This window comes from Nelusetta ayraudi, unplaced genomic scaffold, assembly GCF_046127955.1.
Source record: "Nelusetta ayraudi isolate G7.1 ecotype Tasmania unplaced genomic scaffold, CSIRO-AGI_Nayr_v1 ptg000026l, whole genome shotgun sequence".
NCBI classification, from domain to species: Eukaryota; Metazoa; Chordata; class Actinopteri; order Tetraodontiformes; family Monacanthidae; genus Nelusetta; species Nelusetta ayraudi.
In genome coordinates, this window is record NW_027466076.1 from 7,862,501 (window position 1) to 7,882,500 (window position 20,000).

Genomic DNA, 20,000 nt, shown 5'->3' on the forward strand with positions numbered 1-20,000 from the left:
CTGCAGACCTACGTGAAAAGCCAGGACAAGTCGTTTGCGGCCGCCACCATCCAGGCCATCGGCTGCTGCGCCACCAACATCGCAGAGGTGACGGACACGTGTCTGAGCGGCCTGGTGCTGCTGCTGTCCAACAGAGACGGTAAAAACCCTTCTTTGGCGCGGTAGCTTCAAAGACGGGAGCGACGCAACGTCTGTGTCTGATGCGTCGTGCCGAACTCTTTTCGAGTTTTGCCACCTTTCTGCTGCCTTTGCAGAGACGGTGGTGGCTGAGAGCGTGGTGGTGATCAAGAAGCTGCTGCAGACCCAGCCCACCCAACACGGCGACATCATCAAACTCATGGCCAAGCTCTTCGACAACATCACTGTACGATTCTGCCGCAATCCTCTCGTAATCTTTTTTCATTGCCTGAATCCGCGCAGGCTGACTCGCGTTGACTTTTTTTCTCTACCCTTTCCCGTCGTTGTCCGTCACCAACACACCCACCACCACCCTCCCCGCCCGCAGGTTCCCATGGCCCGAGCCAGCATCCTGTGGCTGATGGGAGAGTACTGCGAGCGGGTGCCAAAGATCGCACCTGATGTTCTGCGGAAGATGGCCAAGACCTTCACCGCCGAGGAGGACATCGTCAAGCTGCAGACCGTCAACCTGGCAGCCAAACTCTATCTGACCAACTCCAAGCAGGTACAAGATCACGTCCGGCGGCCAGTGGTGGAGTTTTTTTTTTCTTTTTTTTTTTTGAAATTTAAAATCATCACCAGGTCCATTAAGATTTTTAATGATGTACGAGACGCAGCCAGGTCAGTGATTGGATTCCTCTCAGCTCGCAGCCAGTCAGGGTAAAGAGCTGTGGAGCGTTTCTTCGTGCGGCTTTGTGTCCGCCGGCCTGCTGCAGTGAGGTGAAGGGATTTGGCTCCTGAGGTAGGACCGTGAGGCCAGACCAAGCGTGGGCAAACTATGGCCCGGTGGCCATATGTGGCCCGTAAGGCTTTTTAACATTTCTTTCAGTGTTTTAAGTGTTTTTAGTCTTTTTTTTCTTTTTTCTTTTTTACATTACAATGACGAATACAAACGAAAAATACAAAAAAAAAGAATTGGACAACAGACACTGACAAAGTAACAAAGAACACGATGAAGCTTAGCTAGCTAAAAGCTCGTGCTGACGGATCTGGTATCTTTTCATCCACTTTTTTTTAGATTGGCTTTTAAAGTGTTAAATGTGTCCCTTTTTGGAGCTGGAATCTCATTCTGGACCTCAGTACCTTTGACTGATGACACCTGATTACTGAAGGCTGTTTACACTTGCGGAACTGCACAGTCACCTCCAGCGGAGGCTCTGCTTATTCTCCCACTGCTGCTGGATCTTAACATAATGAACTCTTTCAGCAAAATCCCTCACACCAGCAAACCTGGGCCCCAAAATTCTCACCTTTCTCCTCCGACCTCCTCCTCCAGACCAAGCTGCTGACCCAGTACATCCTGAACCTGGGCAAATACGACCAGAACTACGACATCAGGGATCGCACGCGCTTCATACGGCAGCTGATCGTTCCCGGCGAACGGAGCGGCACCCTCAACAAGTACGCCCGGCGCATCCTGCTGGCCCCCAAGCCGGCGCCGGTGCTGGAGTCCACGTTCAAAGGTAGCTCACGCACACCGCTGGGTGCATCAGGTTGTTATCCTTGTTTTTCGAAATGCATTAAACCCTCGAAAATTGTCTCGTGGAAAATATGCAAAGCTGATGCAGGCGGCGGTCTTTGCTATTCTGGTGTGCAAGTCCCTCTGAAGGGCAGTCAGGTCGGCCCCTTGTACCTCGGGCTAATGGGATGGTTAAATTATTGAGATAATGTGAACCTTTCTTCAGGCGCAGCGATGGGGAGAAAATCTCCCTCCATCGGTTCGCCATCTCTCCTCCCTCCTTGACGAAAGGGACAAAAAAAAAAAAAAAAAAACCTACCCGGTACATTAAAATTCCGCAGCAGTTTGCACCTACTGGATGTTTATGGAAAGTGTTAACCGGCCCTGTCATTCTTAATATTCACAAGTTAAGTCTTTTTTTATCTTTCTTTTTTTTTCCCGCCTCTTTTGTTAGCGAGGCCCCAGTTTTTACAACCAACCTCCCGAGGCACGGAGACGATAAGGTCGTGCACCGAGAATCAAAGCTGCTAATGAAGTGCACGTGTGAGCTAAAGATATTCCAGTTTCCATTTTTTTTTGTTCTGCAGCGCCCTTTTTTTTTTAAACAAAAATTTTAACCATCGCTGGTTCTCACGCTCTCCATATTTTGTCCCATTTATGTACCTTGAAATGATGCAAAAGCAAGGAAGTCAGGTCCTCTCCTTAGTCAAGCTTATACCCGCTAAACTATACAAAGTCATCCACACAACCGTTAAGTCTAGGATTGTTAAAATCGTTCAACTTCAAACGTTATTTGTATAGCACTTTTCATGCATGAAAAAATGCAACCCAAAGTGCTTCACAGATTAAAACCAAAATAAAATGCCAGAGATTATTATTTTTTTGCAGGTCTCTTGCTGTTTTCTACTCTTCTCAACATTTCCCTACCTCCAACTCAACTGCTTTCTTTTTTCTCCCCTGTCCTCTATCAGACCGTGACCGTTTCCAGCTGGGCTCTCTCTCCCACAGCCTCAACACTAAAGCCACGGGCTACCAGGAGCTGTGCGACTGGCCCGCCGTCGCTCCTGACCCGTCAGTGAGGAACGTGGAGGTCGTCGAGCCGGTAAGAGCAACACCACTGAACAATTTTCTTTCGTACCAGTGAGCTAAAATGCCACCGAGTGCTGACTGACTAGTTCTTATTTTGATCCCTGTTGCCTTTCCGCGGTCTCCAAACCAGTCGGCCCATTCTGACCTCTGACCCCTGACATCAACACGGCATTTGTCCTCCACGCGACCGCTGCGCAAATGATAGATTCTATTTTTGAGGGCTGTTCTCTGTGAATGCGAGAGATGGTTGTGCCAGTGTGAAAACCCAGTTCATTACGTTTAAGGTCACTTTGATCCCCCCGCCCCCTTTTCCTGCTTCTGTGAGATGCTCTAACTGCACTCTACCTTTCTCAGGTGAAGGAGTGGGTCCCACTGGTCGGAAAAACCAAGAAAGCCAAATCTGACAAGTTCTACTCTGACGATGAGGACGAAGAAGATAAAAAAGAAGGGAGCTCAGGGAGCAGCGAAGGCAGCAGCAGCAGCAGCAGCAGTGGTAGAGTTTTGCTTTACTCCTTGATTTGGAGATATGAGTATTGTGTTAATCAGGCATAAATTATTCTTCCGTTCTTCAGTCAGGTCGGACTCGACAAACGTCAGTTTGATTTCACAGCTCGTGCCCTTTTGAGATTTTTAAAAAGAATGTTTCTTGGTCTGCCTTACTAAACAAAACCTGCAGAATCTGGCAGCGAGAGCGAGGAGGAGGAGAGCGGCGAGGCTTCAGAGGAGACCTCCACCGATTCCGGGAAGAGCTCCAGCGGTTCTGACCAGAGCTCCAGCGAGTCCGAGTCGGAACAAAAGAACAAGAACAAGAAGGCGCAGCGGAAGAAAACAAGTCCTGCTGCTGCTGACAGGTACCGCTCTTTCTCTCTCCCTCCCTCTCTCTCTCTCTCTCTTTGTTCTCTTGAATTTCCTGTCTTCTATTTTTCGCTCCGCTAATTAACAGGTGTGATGGCTGCCTCGATTACTGTGGCTCACTCCTCCTTGAGTTGTTTCTGTCTTCTTTCCTGCACCTCACCAGATGTCATGATGCTGAAGGCCAAAGTTTTAAACACGCACGTGTAAGGCAGCGTGCACAAGATTAAATATTGTTTTGCACTTTATCATTAAAGAAAGACATACAGGAACAGAAGAAACACAATAAACCTCTTTGAAAGGGAGAATGAAGCGCCAGGAATTATTTTAGAACTCTGTGTTCGGCTTGATTGAACAATAACTGGGTGCCCACTCCACCAAAATGAGGGAGAGGAAGAGGTTTGTTCCAACATGCTGTGACTTATGCCTTCATTATTTCTGAGCGGAGATTGGCAAAAAAAAAAAACTAAAAGAAAAATACCCGACTGCTAAACCGGAGCAGCAAATTTATGTTTGACTTTGATTTGCTGAGGGGATAAAACTTTTCTGACAAATGACATGTGACAAGTGACCGCGGTGGATCCAGTGCAGTCTGAATTGGGGAATTTTACACCGCAGCGTCAACACGGTTCCTGACCAGCCAGCGTCTCGATGTAACCTGCGCATCTTGTTTAACTCTTTCAATTATTCATTGTTTCATTCCCTGAAGGAAATGACCGAGTTTTAAATCTCAAATTGTTTATTCCGGAATGAAGGAAACAATTATATCAGTCGTGTCGACGCCAGGCATTGCTGCAGAACATCTTGGGCACTTTGGCACTGGCTGATGTTTTTTCTTGCTTTTGAGTTATTTTGGATCCATACATTGTTTCTTTGGATCAGTCTTTTGCTTGCGAGTATCAAATGACTCTGATTCCGTCTAAGGCTGCGTTCAGGCTGCAGCAGCGAATCGGATTCAAATCCGATTCCTTCTCAAATACGATTTTTAGGGCTGATTGTCCACTGTTTTTAGCAAGTGTCCAAATGGGATCTGGCTCTGTTCAGACTGGCCCACATTATTGACCAATCTGACAGGTTGCTGTTGCAACGACGTCGGAGCGGAGGCGTCGTCCAGCGTAGCGTGTAGTGTGTGATGTCCCATAATTGCGACAGCGGCACTTGTTGCGGTACATGCACCTGGAGCTTGGCTTGAATGGAACTACTGTATCTCCCCACACACTGATGAGCCAATGAGCTTCCTCCTCTGTGCTTCTTCTGTCTGCTCCACACCTCTGATGGCGCCCTCTGGTGTGGCACATTGGGTATTGCATCGCGTAGAGTGACGTCACGGACAGTCAAAACCCATCGGTGTGTTTGGAGCTGTTCACACTGAGACGCATCTGTCCAGATGTGATCGGAAGCCACCTCTCCCAAGGTCGTTTCGATCCGTTTTTCAAAAATCGCATTTGATGTAATTTGTGACTGTTCAGACTACAAAAGAGCCATCCGGTTTCAATCTGGATGGGCTACAAATCGGATTTTGGCTGGCAGTCTGAACGCGGCTTAAATCCTCGAGGTGGTCCAGCAGTTTAATGGGTCTCACTGCTGATTCTCCATGTTTAGCGAAATTGTGCACAAAACATGACCGGGATACTCGGGCATAACAAAATAATTTTGAACTACAACTCTCTCTCTCTCTCTCTCTCTCTCTCTCTCACTCACTCACTCACTCACACACACACACACACACACACACACACACACACACACACACACACACACACACACACACACACACACAAGGCTGCTGGAATACCGTTAGCGTCGGAGTCCCATTAACAAACTAATCAAGGAGGATTTTCCTCCAGTAGCGTCGGCCACAATTTACATGGCTAATGGATAATGACTTTTGATTGGTCATTTAGCGGCCTGGTGTTCCCGGCGAATGGGATTTGAGTCATTACTGGCGAATATGCTCACGTGCGCTCGCCGACACACGCCGGCAAATTTACTTTCTTATGCACTCTGCTCCATTTGCTCGCGGACACACAAAGTCGCGGCGAATGTACCTGATTTCCGCTGTGACAGGCCGCCGGCTGACCCTGTTCTCTCCATTAGAGGGTGTAATTAGAGCGACTCAACCCCCGGCGCTCGGACGCGCGCGCACGCACACACACAAACACGGGGAGTGCCCGTGCACGCACGCGCACACGGCAATTAGATCGGCTCACCCCAGCGCTTCCACAACAAACACAGCATAATGCCCTCATTACGGCCCAGTCATTTCAGCCCGGGGCCTAATCAGGCCCCGCCGTGATTTATATCACTTTTTTCCTGTTCGCAGCAAATGAAATCTGTAGGCCAAATTAATACTGGCTTTTCATCATTGCCCGAGTTAAGGAGGCGGTTAGCGTCACGATCCGCCCTCGTTAATTCGTGGGGATGAAAATCCCGGGCAGGCCTCGTAAACAGCGCTCATGATCGGGGCAAATTGAAGACGGAGGGGGAAAATAATGTTTTTGAACAAAGAACAGAACAAAAAAAAAAAAAGGCAAGTGATTGATCCCCCCTCTTCGTTATGACAACTGTGGGCTTTAATTCGGGATCATGGATGTATTATAAGAACTGGATACCGGACTGGCAATATGGCCTCGCCAATTTTTCACGGTGGCCACTCGTGGTACTGCAGCAAAAAGATCCCATTGGCCCAAAAAGCATTTTTCCCACAGACTGCAATACAAAATGAAAAGCCTTTAAAACGGCTGACATATCAAATCTCTCTACTGTAGGCTTTTCAGTTGTAATAATAATGATAAATCAAATTTAAAGAGCGCTTTTCTGATCGGCTGCGTCCTGACGTGTCTGTAAGTGACGTTCGACCAGCATCGTTCTGATTGACCAAATAGATCATGTGAGTTTCAGAGGCATGGTGGGAAGTGACACTACTGCGCACGCTCTATGAGCCCATTAATGGGGGTCGTAGTCGAAAACTTTTTCGGCGCATGCGCTGGGTGAGCAACTCCATGGACATGAATGGGCCGCCATCTTGGAGTCCGGGGGTGTGGTCGAAATAGAAGCTGGCAACTAGCGGCTTTTACCTCGTGTTTGACGGGCAGCGCCGTGTGCTCTTGTGTCTTTCAGCGACTCGGATGAAAACGGTAACAACGGGACCGTCGGCGGCGGCGGCGGCAGCAGCTCTTCTCCGGAAAGTTCCTCCGGCTCAGAAACGGACTCGGAGGAAGACAGCTCGGATTCGGATGCAGCGCCCAAGAAGAAGAACAAAAACGTCAAGTCTACACCCAAGGTGGCGTCATGATGAACGAATGAGTGAATTGGGCTGCATCATTTTGGATTGAAGCGTTCGATGAAAACTAGGTTTGCTTGGGTGTAGTGATGGAGTTTTTCCAAATTGGGACACACATTTAACAATAATACAAACAAGTATTAATCAATTGTTTTCGTGAAAAGTTACGTTTTTGACATCAAATCACTCGGGAAGTTTTAATACAATTTTAGACCATTATTACAATTAATTCTTATTATTTTTTATGTCTGAGCCACCAACTAACACCTAAAACAATGATTGTAACTCCCCTCCTGACTGCCTCTTCTTATTGATCTTTGTAGCACCGGGAGCGCAGCGCCGGTTATTTCTCCTCGAGTAAACAAAGCAGACGGCAGGAGACGTCCATCGCTGTGCTAATCAACATTTCTCCATCCTGTAGATTGAAGTGTTAATTGGAAGGAAACGCATCTATCCAATTTCTACAAAAAAAAACAACAAAGCAAAGAAGAAAAAGTCAGGTTCCAGCAGAACTTCAGTTCCCCCCCCCCCCCCCCCCCGTTTGTCTCTCCATCATTAACTTTCTGTCCTCAGACTTTTTCTTCCCCTCTCACCGTCTCCCTCTCACCTGTCACACTTGTCACATTTTTCCCCTTCCCGCCCTTTGCAAAATTGTCTCTTCGCGCAGACGCTGTCATTGGGGCGCGGTCGCCTTGTTTACCTCCCCCTGGCCACGCCCCGCTCTCTTCTCCTCTCTCCTACCTCTGTTTGCTAACAAGGCTCTCCGTCTCCATTAGCGCCAGCGGGCGTCAGTCAGAGGAGGCGCTGTAAGACGCGCTCTCTAACTTTTATCGTTCTCGTCTCCCTCACCTCGCAGAGTGAAATTTTCTGCTTCTTTGTGATGTGATGTGATTTTGAGCTGCGGACGACTTGCGAGGGAGGGGGAAGAGCGTGTGATTAAAGTCGTCTCCGCCGAGTGTCCGAGTTCCTCGACGTCTGACGAGGAGGCGTCGCTGGTGCATTTTGACGCGACTTCATAGCTCATAGCTCAACGAGTCACTTGTGAAATGTTCTTTCAGGTGCAGGCCAGGCCTCAGAAGGAAGTCTCCCTGCTGGATTTAGATGACTGTAAGTTTCAATTGAAACATCTCCTTGAAAACCAAGCTCCTCGTCTCACTCTTGTAGCTTTAACGCGCTGCGTATTTTACTCCGCCAAACTTGGTTTTCAGATAGTTGAGCATCTAGAACCTGAACATCAGCTATATGAGATTCTTATTTCATCAATCTCAGTTCATTGTTGCATCTGAGTAAACACGGCTGGACGTTTCTGTTCTCCCCTCTCTGCATCAGAGCTTCTGTCCATGTTTATTATGCCTTATTGACTGTCCACTGCACAACAAAAAGAAGAAGAAACTTGCAAGAAACTTTAAATTTGCATAATTACAGCAACAATGCAGTAGAAAAGGATACAGATAAATAAAAACAAAGCAAAAAAACAAAGATATTCACATTAGTTGACAGTTGGTTATTTACACAGTATTGACATATATATGTGTTACTGCTCTTTCATAAAATGTGTGTGAGTTGCGGTGGATTTTCTGCCTTGTGGGTTCCTTTCCCAGCCAGACCACGCCAAATAAGCAGCCTCCAGGGGGCGCTCCTTGAGTGTCCTCCCTGTGCCAGGATGCAAGAAAGAAAAAGAAGAAAGACTTAAATGCAAATCACTTTGCTGCAGCGCCTTCCTGAAGGGAACAGCTGAAAGTATTAGCTCGTTATGCTTTTTAATATTAGTAGCTCTCCTTCAAATACTAATAAATCAGTTCATTTATACCAGTCTATTGATGACTGATTTGATAGGGCTCAGTGGTCTGCAGGACACGAGGCTGCTGCAAATTACGAAGGGCTGAGCTATTGGGGCCCACGTTTAAAAAGTAAAGATTTGAAAATGACTCTTGTCTCAAAACAACTTGAAAATGTTTAAATGTGGGTACAAATAACACTAGCCAATTCGGGTTCCACCAGCAAACGCAGCCTCGTTTAGCAGGTCAATAAAGAAAGGGTGTCTGTTCATTCAGCAGCTGGATTTCATTCTCTGCTTGTTTTTGGGCCTCCTCCAGTTTCTCCCGCTCCCGCCAGCGCCCCCAAGTCGTCGGTGATCTCCCGCAGCCTGCTGTCGGACCTGGAGGGTCTCTCCCTGGCCAACGTCTCGTCCGGCGTGCAGGTCAGTGCGCCGTCGGTGCACGAACGCCGACGCCTACGCGAGAACAACGTGACATTCCATTTGCCTTGATGGCTCCCTCCTCCTCTTCCCTCTCCTCCTCATCCCCACCCCCCCCTCCTGACGCTGACGGAGGAGTGCGGCGGCGGCGGCGGCGTCTGAGGTGGTGAAATGAGCCTCTCTCTTCCCCCCGCGGAGCCGTTGCCGCCTCAGGCGGCGTCTATTGACCTTTCCTGCCTCCCCATATTTATGGCCGGTCAGGACTGTCCGACTGCTCCGCCCGTTTCCTCCACCTCTTATAGTCTGTCTTCCTCCCCGCCTCGGCCCTCCTCCTCCTCCTCCACCTCCTCTGCTCCCCCCACCCACCCCTGAACTCCATCTCCGCACACCCCCGCCTCCCCTCCCCACGCCGCCCCGTCACCTTCCATCGCTCTCCGTCAGATGTTGTGTCCCCTGCGTCTCTCTGTTGTCTATATCTGACGTCTGACCTTTTCCTCGCCGCCGAGGCTCCTTTCTCTCTCTCTTCGCCGCCGCCGCACACCTGTGTGTTTTCCATCTTCAGCCCCCCCCACGCCCCCCGCTAACCCCTCCCCCGAGACGGAAACGTCCACACCGTTCTCGCTGCTGCTGCTGTGTCTATTCCATGGCGCAGTTGGGTCGTTTGCGCTTTATTTATAAGGCGCTTTTCATATAAAAGGAAATGCAACACAGAGTGCTGGACAAAAGTGAAATGCAGCATAAATACCACAGATAATGAAAACTCATTCACTCCTCCCAAACATATACACCCACATCCCAACCCATATTATATATATATATATATTTTTTTTATAGGTGAAATCTTATTTTTTTTACTTTATAAAGGATCTCCTTTTCTGATCTTTATATTTTATTATCCTAGACTCCAGTGGAGCAGCGCGGCTTCATGTCTGAAATGGATCTTCTACAGAAATGCTCGACTTTGGTTTCCTGTTTAAACAAATGCTTTGTTGTCCAGGTCCAACGAATGAATAAATAAGCAGGAATGGAATTTGCAGAATGGTTTTAGTCGAAATAAAAGATGCTGATATTCTGGTCACAATGTGACCGTTCAGCGACGTAACGACGTGGCTCCCCGTTCAGCTGCGGCTATGGAAAAGCTAAACCACCTCCTGGCTGCTTTGCAAGTTGAGCTGACTTGGAGCTTCGGCCAAAACCTCTGACAAATTTCATAATCTGTTGATTTTCGTCATTAGTGATGTTTTTTTTAAAACTTAATTATTGTCATCGCAAAAGGAAACAAAGCAGTGATTTCTTCTACAACGAATTGTTGTTGCTCGGTTACGGAGTACAGCAATCTTTGCTACGTTGTGCAATTTAAAATACAAATACAAAACATCTGGAGGTAAATGGCCGTAGAGTAAAAATAAATAGGATAAAATCCGCTGCAGTTCTGCAGTGGATCCTACAGAACCTTCTGCCAGACACCAGGCGGAAGAACAGTCCATGGTTGGGGTGGGTGGGGTTGGAAAGGATCCAGTGGGCTCTGGTTGAGCAGCGGCTGTCTGCAGTGTCTTTGATGAGGGGTAGCAGGGGTTTACCGTAATCTGAAACAATTTTTCACTCACTGTAAAGGACGGATAAACAATGAAGTAAATTTAATTATCGCTACAAATGCAGATGAAGGATGAAGTAAACAATGCAGAAAATGCGATGATTAATTCCAAACAATGAGAATAATCAAACCGCAAGCCACCAGTTTCTCTGCACAGGCGACTCGCTTTCACGTTGCCCGAGTTGGTTCTGGGAAAAAAACACAAATCGGCATGACGAGAAGCACAACCGTGCGGCACGCCGCCGAGCTGCGGCAACCGGCCCGTGGCGGGTCGGCGGCTGAAAACCGAGGCCGTTTGTCCACCTGCATGTAAACAGACGCGGCCGCTCGCTCAGCATTCACAGAGTCTGCTGCCGGCGCCGCTCGCCTGTCGCTCACTCTGATTGACAGCTCCTCTCCGGGCGGCGTTTACGCCGCCTCCTCGCCCCCCCTCTTTCTCCCCCCAAACCCCTCCTCAGGTGAAGGCCGAGCGGTAATGGAGAATAGAAATGCAAATGAGCTCGGGGGAACTTTTTCTTTTTTTTCTTTGCACATCAACATCTGATTTCGGAGTCAATTCTATGCATAAATACATGATGGGCGCCGGGGATTCATAGATGGGAGTAAATAACCTCACCTTTGTTCGCACGCCGGCCCCCTCCCTGCACACACACACACACACACACACACACACACACACACACGCACACACACTCACAGACGTGCACGTCCTGGCCTTAGTGTCATTTCTATTTCTCTGCAATCTGCCCACTGAGGCAGTGCGAGTGTCTCAGCTGAGCGCTCGGCCCTTTTAGAGAATTACTGCACGGTTATCAAAGGCATTTAGATTAACCCCCCGGTCACTGTCTCTGACCCGCCCCGCCTCTCCCCGCCCCTCGCCCCTCCCCCCCCCCCACTCCCGCCATGCTGCTGCTCCCTCTAATAACATTTTGACATTAGGATCCCCTCACAAATGCCTCTTAAATCCCCTCCCCCACCCCCAACCAACCCAACCAACCCTCCTCCTCCTTCCGATCGCCGGGCGGGCGGGGGTGGCCGGGGCTGATAACTTTTCATTCATAATTAGCGGGCCGGCGTCGGGGCCGGCGTTGGGGGGGAAATTGAACTGTCAGCGGCGGGGCGCGGGCCGTTTGACCCCATCACGTCCAGAGGGGGCCATCATAATTTGTTCATTTGGTGTCCATCAGACGGAGCGCCGGCTCGGCTCTCCTCCTCCCTCCCTCTTGCCGCCCGCCGCTGCCGCCGCCGTCGTCTGCCTCCTCACCCCTCTGACCTCCCCCGTAGCGGGCTGCGCCGGGTTCGCGTCTAATTACGGATCGGCAAGAGGAACCCCACGCCCCCCACACACACGCCCCGCGGGCCGCCTCCCGCTGCCACTCAAACAGCGGAGATTGCCTCTTAAATAGGAATAAACGGCGGCGACGAGAGACGGTCGGCGGAGGAAAAGGGAAAGGGGGGAAATGTTTCATCCTGCTCCGTCATCGTTTCCTTTAAAGTTAGCTTGCGTGCGCTTGCTGTGTGCCGGGTGAGCGCGTTTTGTGAGTTATCTATCGGGGATTTATTTTCTTTCGCTGAAACACGCCAGACCCGCGATTCCGCTGAAAACAAGTTGGGGCTGTTAAATAGCCACCCCAGAACGTGCGATGCTTCGTGAAAGACAGCGTGCTGATGTATCACGCCGCCTGCCTCGTTAATGATCAACAAATTACTCAGATCATTTGCTCGGGTAATTATTCATTAATCACCGATCCACTTTTTCGCAGAAAAATTCCCCTACTATTCAATTAATTACACGTGTTAAAGGCGACATAACTTTAAGTTTACCATGTCCTTTTGGCACCGTCGCTGATCCGTTTTATTTTTTTAATTTTTTTGCTGAAAGTCTGTTACAGTGCAATTTGCAGCAGCAATTAGCAGTACAAGAAATGAGCAAATTTTTGTTTCTTGCCAGTGTAAAGACACAGTTGGTACTTTAATAAGACTTGCGTCGCTCCATGAAGGGCGATATTTGGTGAATAACATTCTCCTATTATCTTTAATGTTCATTTATTGGGACAAAATTTAAAAATTAATCATTTCACTCCGTTCAATTTGCCCGCAAATTGGCATAAGTGAGCCAACCTCTGTCTATATGTGCCGGCGAGACTCCTCGGTACATGAAGGCACTTTCCGATGGATTTTAGCAACATTTATTTAATTCAATTTTGCAGTCAAGGTCTCCGTGACACCCCTCAATTAATTGTCGTCTCCTGACTGAAGGGGAACAATTAGGCCCTTAAAAGTCAAACACACGTCCACCCCCCCCCCCCCCCCCCCCCTGCGCCTCCACCTCAGCCTCCACCTCAGCCCTTCACAACTCTGACTGGTGGAGCCTAATGAAATCCCTTTTGTGTTGTTGGAGACAGATATTGTCTGAAATGCAGAAATGGATTTTCAATATGTGACCATACATCTCTGTTACCCCTCCCTCACACACACACACACACATACACACACACACACACACACGGCCCACAGGACTTTTTAAATTGTCCGTCTTGCGAGCCGAGGCTTCGCCCGCGTCTCTTTTTTTTTTCCGAGCACGTCAGCGGGATTTTCAGGTCATTTGCCAGCGAGGATGCCGGCGAGGAACGTGGCGTCCGGGTTCTGAAGGTGACTGGCGTCCCGGCGCCATCCATCACCGGCGGCTTCCTTTAAGTTGATGCATAATAGAGCCTCTCAATCAACTTCTTCCTCATTGTCACCGCCTCCCCGTGTGAAATGTCCAGGGTGCGGAATCGCGGCGAGAGGTAGGTGGCGGTGGAGGGGAGATAAAAAAAACAAAAAGAAACAAAAACAAAGGGAGACTGACAGGGGAGTCAAGGTTGCATCCCTTCTCTTCTCTTATTTACACATGAGGTGTCCTCGCGCAACAGGACAACAACGGATGGGGGAAGGCGGAGCTCCGGTGTCGGCCCTTAACTGTCCGCTGTGTCAAATTGGTGATAATAAGCAGTTTGAAGCCCCGTCCGGGCGCGTCCCTCCCGCGCTCGCCGGGGCCGAGGCGACAGGACGGGGACCTTGAAGGGGAGATGTGTCTGTCGGGGAGGTAAATCTCCGCCGTGATGGGGGCGGCAAACGTTACGGGCCGTTTTATCAACAGCGACTGCTCCCGACGCCTCTCCAAAAGTGTCCCGATAAATTTGTGGGCCCGGCGGTGGCGGGGCGAGCCGACGTGACGGACGTCCCCGGAGGAAAAGGTGCCGTTGCAAATGTTTGTTTGACCTCCTCCAACGGGGAGACACTGTTGCGCTTGTCAAGAGGACGGGAAGGACGGACGGGCGTAATTGGAGAGGCTGTTTTTTGGATGCGGCCAGGCAGGTTGTTTAAAGGTATTTCGACTGCTGCCAGCGTCAAACCCGAAGCCTGTTCCGAAGGATGGTCGCAGACACTCTTGGTTGGCTCGCCTAATTGTGTTAAAACATTTTTTTTAATGCCTCTGTTATTTTTGACTGATTCTCTCTTCGTTGTCGGTAGGGTAGTTCACTTTGAAAGTTCACTTTTTAAATCAGGCAATGCTTGCTGAGGTTTTCAGCAAATAGATTTAAAAGTTTTCTTCACGGATGCACCTTCAGGACGTGTTGATTTCCTTAAAGTCTGCTGCTGATTAGACTTTCAAAACCAACTTTCTGTGCTTTTTGAGAGACCAAGAACTGGTTATTGACCCCCAAACTTCAAATATTTAATCTTGGACATCCTTGTCTTTGTCATAAAAACCATCTATGCAAGTCTTTGGGCCAATCCCTTAATCCTCAATCTCAACCCTCGCCCTTAACCCTCAATCTTTGGCCCTCAATCTTGGCCCTCAAAAATAAGTGTAAGGGCTATCCCTTAAGTGCAGTTACGTCTTCAGACTGAGGGGGCCTTACGCCAAAGCTACGTGAGGTCTGTCAAGAAGATGACGACGACGACGACGAAGAAGGAGAAAAAGAAGAAGACGACTAAAAAGAAAAAGTCCTCCGTTGCTACACAACGAGGTATACAAGTAGCGTGAAGCCAGGACCGCCAGTCCGGCTGACAAACATTGTAAAGTAAAAATAAATAAATAAATGTTACGCAACAACAATGTCAATAATCCATAAAAAAAAAGTCTCTAAGTCTCTAACTAAGACAATAAACTGGTCTTGTAATATTTATATCTTTATTAACTAAGAAAATACTTCCATTTGTAGCTCGCTTTTTTCATCGCCATTTTTCGAAGATGTCTTGGCGAAAATACGCAATGCCTTCTTGGTAGCCCTTACTGCCAAGGGTGGTGCCGGAGAATCTCAATATTGAGGGCGATACAGCCCTTAAACTTGTCCCTCAACTTGACGTTCTGAGAATGGGGACAGCACTTGCACTTTGCGGGAGCGCAAGATTGAGGGTTAAGGGAGGAATTGGAATTCACCCTTTGTGTAGCAGAACTTTATGACAAACTGAGTCTCCATCTCCAACACCTACCGGCCCGGTCGCAAACACACGGTTCAGCTCGCCACCATCACTTCTCAAATCTTTGAGCTCTCATCATAACTCAGTATTAGTCGCGTTCAATTAGCTCAATTAGTTTGCTTAATTGTCGGAGCCTGTCTTCCCCGGCAGAGCCTGTTTTGTTTTTCTTTGTAACTTCGCATTGTGCCACTTCTACTTTTTTTTGCCTCCCCTGCTTCGCTGTCTTTCCTCTCATGCAACTCGGAGGTGATGAACGACTCTCTCCGAACCCCCAGTGTGACACCTTAGGCGAAGGTGCGCTCTTGAGTGTTGTGGAAGGTGTGAAAAAGGCGGCATCCTCCACCTGAAGCGTTGAACCGATTATCGCTGCCACTCATGGCAGACAGACAGACGCACCTTGACTTGCCTTGATGGTGGGAAGGGAACGCTTTTTGCAACCGCTTTGCTATGAGTTTGATTAGGGATTGCTGAGGTGGCATAAGTACTCACATTCTGTACTTAATTAAAAGTACAAATAGTTGTGTAAAAAAAAAATACTGGCAAAAGTAAAAGTACTGATTCAACTCCTTTACTCAAGTAAAAGTAAGAAAGTACAGGCTCTGAAGATAAGACACGGTAAGATATTCCTTTATTAGTCCCACAGTGTGGAAATTGCCATCATTACAGCAGCAAAAGTGGACAGCAACACACATTAAAAGCACTGCAAACAAGTATATGTGAATTGTTAGATATTGTAATTAATGTAAGGAAAAGTAATTAAGTAAAGGGTATTTTTTGTTGCCATTAATGAAACAATACATTGGTTGATCATTTTTCCTTTTCAACTGTAGCACAACCAGCCTGTTAATCATAATAGTTGTGACTAGTGAATCATTATTCATATGAATATATGTGAATCATTGCTTTTAATAACAATAACCAATGTTATTTTCCAGTTTTCTTTTCCCTTTGTACCGAAAACATACTGAACAGGGACCCCAAAGCTGAGTTACTCTAAAATTGTCTCCCTCTAAAATACCATCCACTATTATAATTAACTAAATCTCAACCTTGTTTCACTTCAAGCAAGCATAACAGGAATTTAGAATTGATTTTTGAATACTTTTAAACACAAAAGGAACGTGCATGTTTTTCCAATGTAAGGAGTATTACAGGTATTTGTGTACAAATGTAGGGAGTTAAAAAATGAAAAGTCGCCAGAAAAAGAAACGCTCAAGTAATGCGCAGATGCCTGAAAAATCGACCTAATTACAATAACCAAGTATTTGTACTGGGTTACTTCCTACTTCTGACAGATTGCAGCTGTGCCATTGTTAAAAGTTTCTTTTATCGTTAAATTGAGGCTCTCAGGTTTGTGCCGTGCGGAGGTGCAGCGCGTGTCGAGGTTGAGGGAACCGCCGCCATTAAGCACCGCAAAGACACGACACAGCGCCCATCCCAGTAACTGCGAGTTAATTTTGTAGCCGGGAAAGAAAAAAAAAAAAAAAACAGCTCTTTACTCCCCTCCACTCTTCTTAGACGTAATGTAGACGTAATGACATTTCCAGCCTCTGAAAAGGCAAAAGCCTCAGCGAGTGGTGGGCATCGCCGCCAGCGAGACCCTCGTCTTTCTGTCCATTAGGGGCCTTTTTTTTATGCAGCCGGCTCCGGCCGACCCATTTCCATCTAACCAGGCTGATTGAGGACATTTCTTAAGCGCGCTTTGCCTTAATGAAGCTCAAACCTGCGGCGGCGTTTTGGCCTCCTGATTGGACGCTGTGAATCGGAGGGAAAGACAGCGTAGTCCTGCGTTAATCTGTCCCTCCTGCACCGAGTGACATTTTGCACCTTAATACAAAAGGTGTCCCTGGATGTGTCCGTTGCCGCTGGCAAGGCTTTGGCAAGGCTTTGCGCTTATTGGCTGTGACTTTCCCCAACCCCCCCCACCATTCCTTCCCATTGACGACTTCTGCCTCAAGCAGTGCCAATCAATCGGTCCGGCCCACACTGAGATTTATCCCTCTCATTATCCACAAGTTCGGTTTCTCGTTTCCCTATTTTCCCTGCTTTTGTTTTTCTGCTCAGAACTTGCGCCTCCTCCTCCTCCTTCTCCTCGTCTTCCACCTCCTCCTCCTCCTCCTGGTCCACAAGTCTCACACCCCGCCCACCGCCGACCCTGTCTTTTTGTTCTCGCCCCACCAGGTCGCCGCCCCGGCGTTCGGCCCCGTGAAAACCCACGAGCTACTTCACCACATGACGGGCAAAGGTCTGTCGGCCAAGTACCATTTCCCCAGGCAGCCCTGCTTGTACCAGCCCAGCATGGTGGCGGTGCAGGTCACACTGACCAACAGCTCGGACCACAGCCTGGAGCAGATTCACATAGGCGAGCGGAGCCCGGCCGGCCTTGACATCCACTGCTTTAACACTGTCGGTGAGTATCGGCGAAGCAAAGTTTGTCCAACAATACGCCTGATTTCTGCTGTTGGCTGTTTGGATAGTGGCAACCACCAAACATTCTTCGAATAAGGCAAATTTAGTTGCATCCTCGTCCGGGCTGGACTTGTTGACAAGTCAGTTTGCTCATATCAGCTCAGGGAATTAAAAAAAAGTCTAAAGCTTAAAGGTCCAGTGTGTAATATTTGGCTTGATTAATGATTTTCATATTAAACTGCCCATAAATTCATTAAAAAGGGGTATAATCACAGTAAAATAAAAATATATTTGGATTTGCTAACTTTAGAATGGTTCGTATATAAGAATCTATATTGAGGTAGGGTCCAGTTAGCTGCCATCTTGCACCGCCATATTTTTTTAAGGAAGCCTGTGTGGACAATCCAGGTCGCCTGAAAGCATTTCATTCAGCATTTCGTAAAAACACTTGTGTCCTCAAATGAACCAACGAAGAAGAAGAAGGTGGATGAGGTTTCCAGGTTTGGGTACACAGGCCACTGTAGCTCACGGGCAAGTTAAGGAGCGGGTGGGAGTGTGAAAGACGCTGAAATCTGAAATGTGACCACTTGATGTCGCTGTTTCTTCTTCACAATCTCCAACTATTACACACTTAATGTTGCGTTGTACCACGTATCACCCCATGAACAATCATAGGTGTGGTACGTCGTTGTAATGTTTTAGCTAATCCTTCCACAAAGCGCACAAGTTACAATGGAGCTTTTTAGATTTTACAATTTAAGTTTCATAAATTAAAAAAAAAAAGGGTCTTTGCTTAGAAGAAACACCTCTTTGACTCTCTAAAGCCCTTGTCAGACTGTCATCCACCCCCAGAGGTCGAAGTTCAGCCCGAAATGAAAACGCCGAGTCGTTCCTGATCTTCTCATTGGATTTCTGCTGCTCTGCCTGCATTATGATCGCTCTCCATGACAAGATATTAAATGGCCGTCAACTTCTACTAAACCTTTAAGCCAATAGTGGCCTCCCGCCAGCCGGCCCACACCATCCTGGGGGGGGGAATAAATCCAATACTACTTCAGGCTAATCTCAGTTCATTAGTATCGATCAGGACGAACAAGGGAGCCCCATCTCCATATTTCACGTCACGGCCTCGTATGATGGCCTCGCTCTGCGCTGTGCAGGGACCGGGGTGGATCCCAGATACTTCCCCTTTCCATGCACGAGTGCACGCACAATCGTACGCACGCAGACAAATGCCGCACGCCGCGCCAGCACGCCAGAGGCGCCGATCGGCGCGGATTGATTGGCCATTGAAGGAACTCGTGCAGCCAAACGGTGCGTAATTTGGATTGATCCAGCCGGTGGCCGGAGTTGTTTTGGCGAGGTCGCCAGGGATGACTGGAGGAAATAAGTGGAGGAATATTGCCTCTCGGAGAACTGGGCACATTCAAATAAACAGTGTTTATAGTTTTCTCCCCGTTCAGAACCTGGTTCGTGTAAGATTTCCGACCGGCACCCGGTTCCTAGTGTGTACGGTCTGTGATAAATCATCACACAGATGCCACCTGCAGGAAGTCATGAAGCAGAGTGAGAGGTTTCAGTATAAACCAATTTTTATTTTCTTAAAATCTTTTGCCAATTGGCTTTTCTGGAATTTTCTAAAACATCAAATCTGTATGTTGTTAAAACTCCAGTGGTCAATTGTAAAAGCCACAGAAGTTGTTATTGATGGTCTGTTTGCCATTATCCTCTTTTATAAATCCCTCGGACTGGATAATGTGATTTATTTTTATCACACCGAGTCCTACCAGATATTTTAGCGATTTATTTGGAGTTTTATTTAAACAACAATTTCAAAACTCTGTCGGTGGAAGGACATTTCAGTGGTAAAAAAAACAAGTTGTTTTTCCTCCCACCTGTGCCGAGTGACGTACACGTCCACTCTAAATTGATAGCTAGCATACCGGCAGACTGCAGCTGCAGCCTCACACTGATTTTTTTATTTGGTCCCTCTGGACGGAGTCAATAAACGGGCGCAGCTTTACCTCAGGAATCATTCGATGCTTTAGGAACGTTCACCGCTTGTGGGTGAAGAACTGAGCGTTCCCACATTGCACCGCGTTGTTGTTATTTTTTCCTCCACGCTAGACTGCAGTGGAGCAACGACAAAGGAACAAAATCACCTGAAAACGATGTATTCACCCCTCTGTTTACAGCCTCCGACAAAAAAAGAAAGAAAAGAAAATCGTTTTTTGTGTCCGACTAGATCTGATGTTGAACCTTTACACACGTTGGGACAAAAAAAAGCCAGCTGGGAGGGGTCATGTCACTAACGTGGGAGAGGTACAGATGCCCTTTGTGACATCACAAAGTGCAAAGCTATCTTCTGTGAGCGGGAAGGTGGAAGAAGGACGGACTCTTCCGTTTCCAGAGGAGCTCGAGAATATCCATAAAGTGAATTTTGCTTTATCCTCTATTGTGAATCAGACGG

At 47.8% G+C, this 20,000-nt stretch overlaps 1 protein-coding gene across 2 annotated transcripts in view; it reads left to right on the forward strand.

Moving 5' to 3' along the window:
• The window catches only part of ap3b1a (adaptor related protein complex 3 subunit beta 1a), a 46,991-nt gene that overhangs the window by 15,450 nt on the left and 11,541 nt on the right, over window positions 1-20,000 (forward strand). For both annotated transcript variants that reach the window (XM_076029527.1, XM_076029526.1), the window contains exons 13-23: window positions 7-139; window positions 255-364; window positions 506-682; window positions 1,454-1,640; window positions 2,608-2,738; window positions 3,080-3,218; window positions 3,402-3,576; window positions 6,698-6,860; window positions 7,919-7,967; window positions 8,957-9,060; window positions 17,303-17,531. In XM_076029527.1, coding sequence (XP_075885642.1) covers window positions 7-139; window positions 255-364; window positions 506-682; window positions 1,454-1,640; window positions 2,608-2,738; window positions 3,080-3,218; window positions 3,402-3,576; window positions 6,698-6,860; window positions 7,919-7,967; window positions 8,957-9,060; window positions 17,303-17,531 — 1,597 coding nt within the window. The remainder of the gene's footprint in view (window positions 1-6; window positions 140-254; window positions 365-505; window positions 683-1,453; window positions 1,641-2,607; window positions 2,739-3,079; window positions 3,219-3,401; window positions 3,577-6,697; window positions 6,861-7,918; window positions 7,968-8,956; window positions 9,061-17,302; window positions 17,532-20,000) is intronic.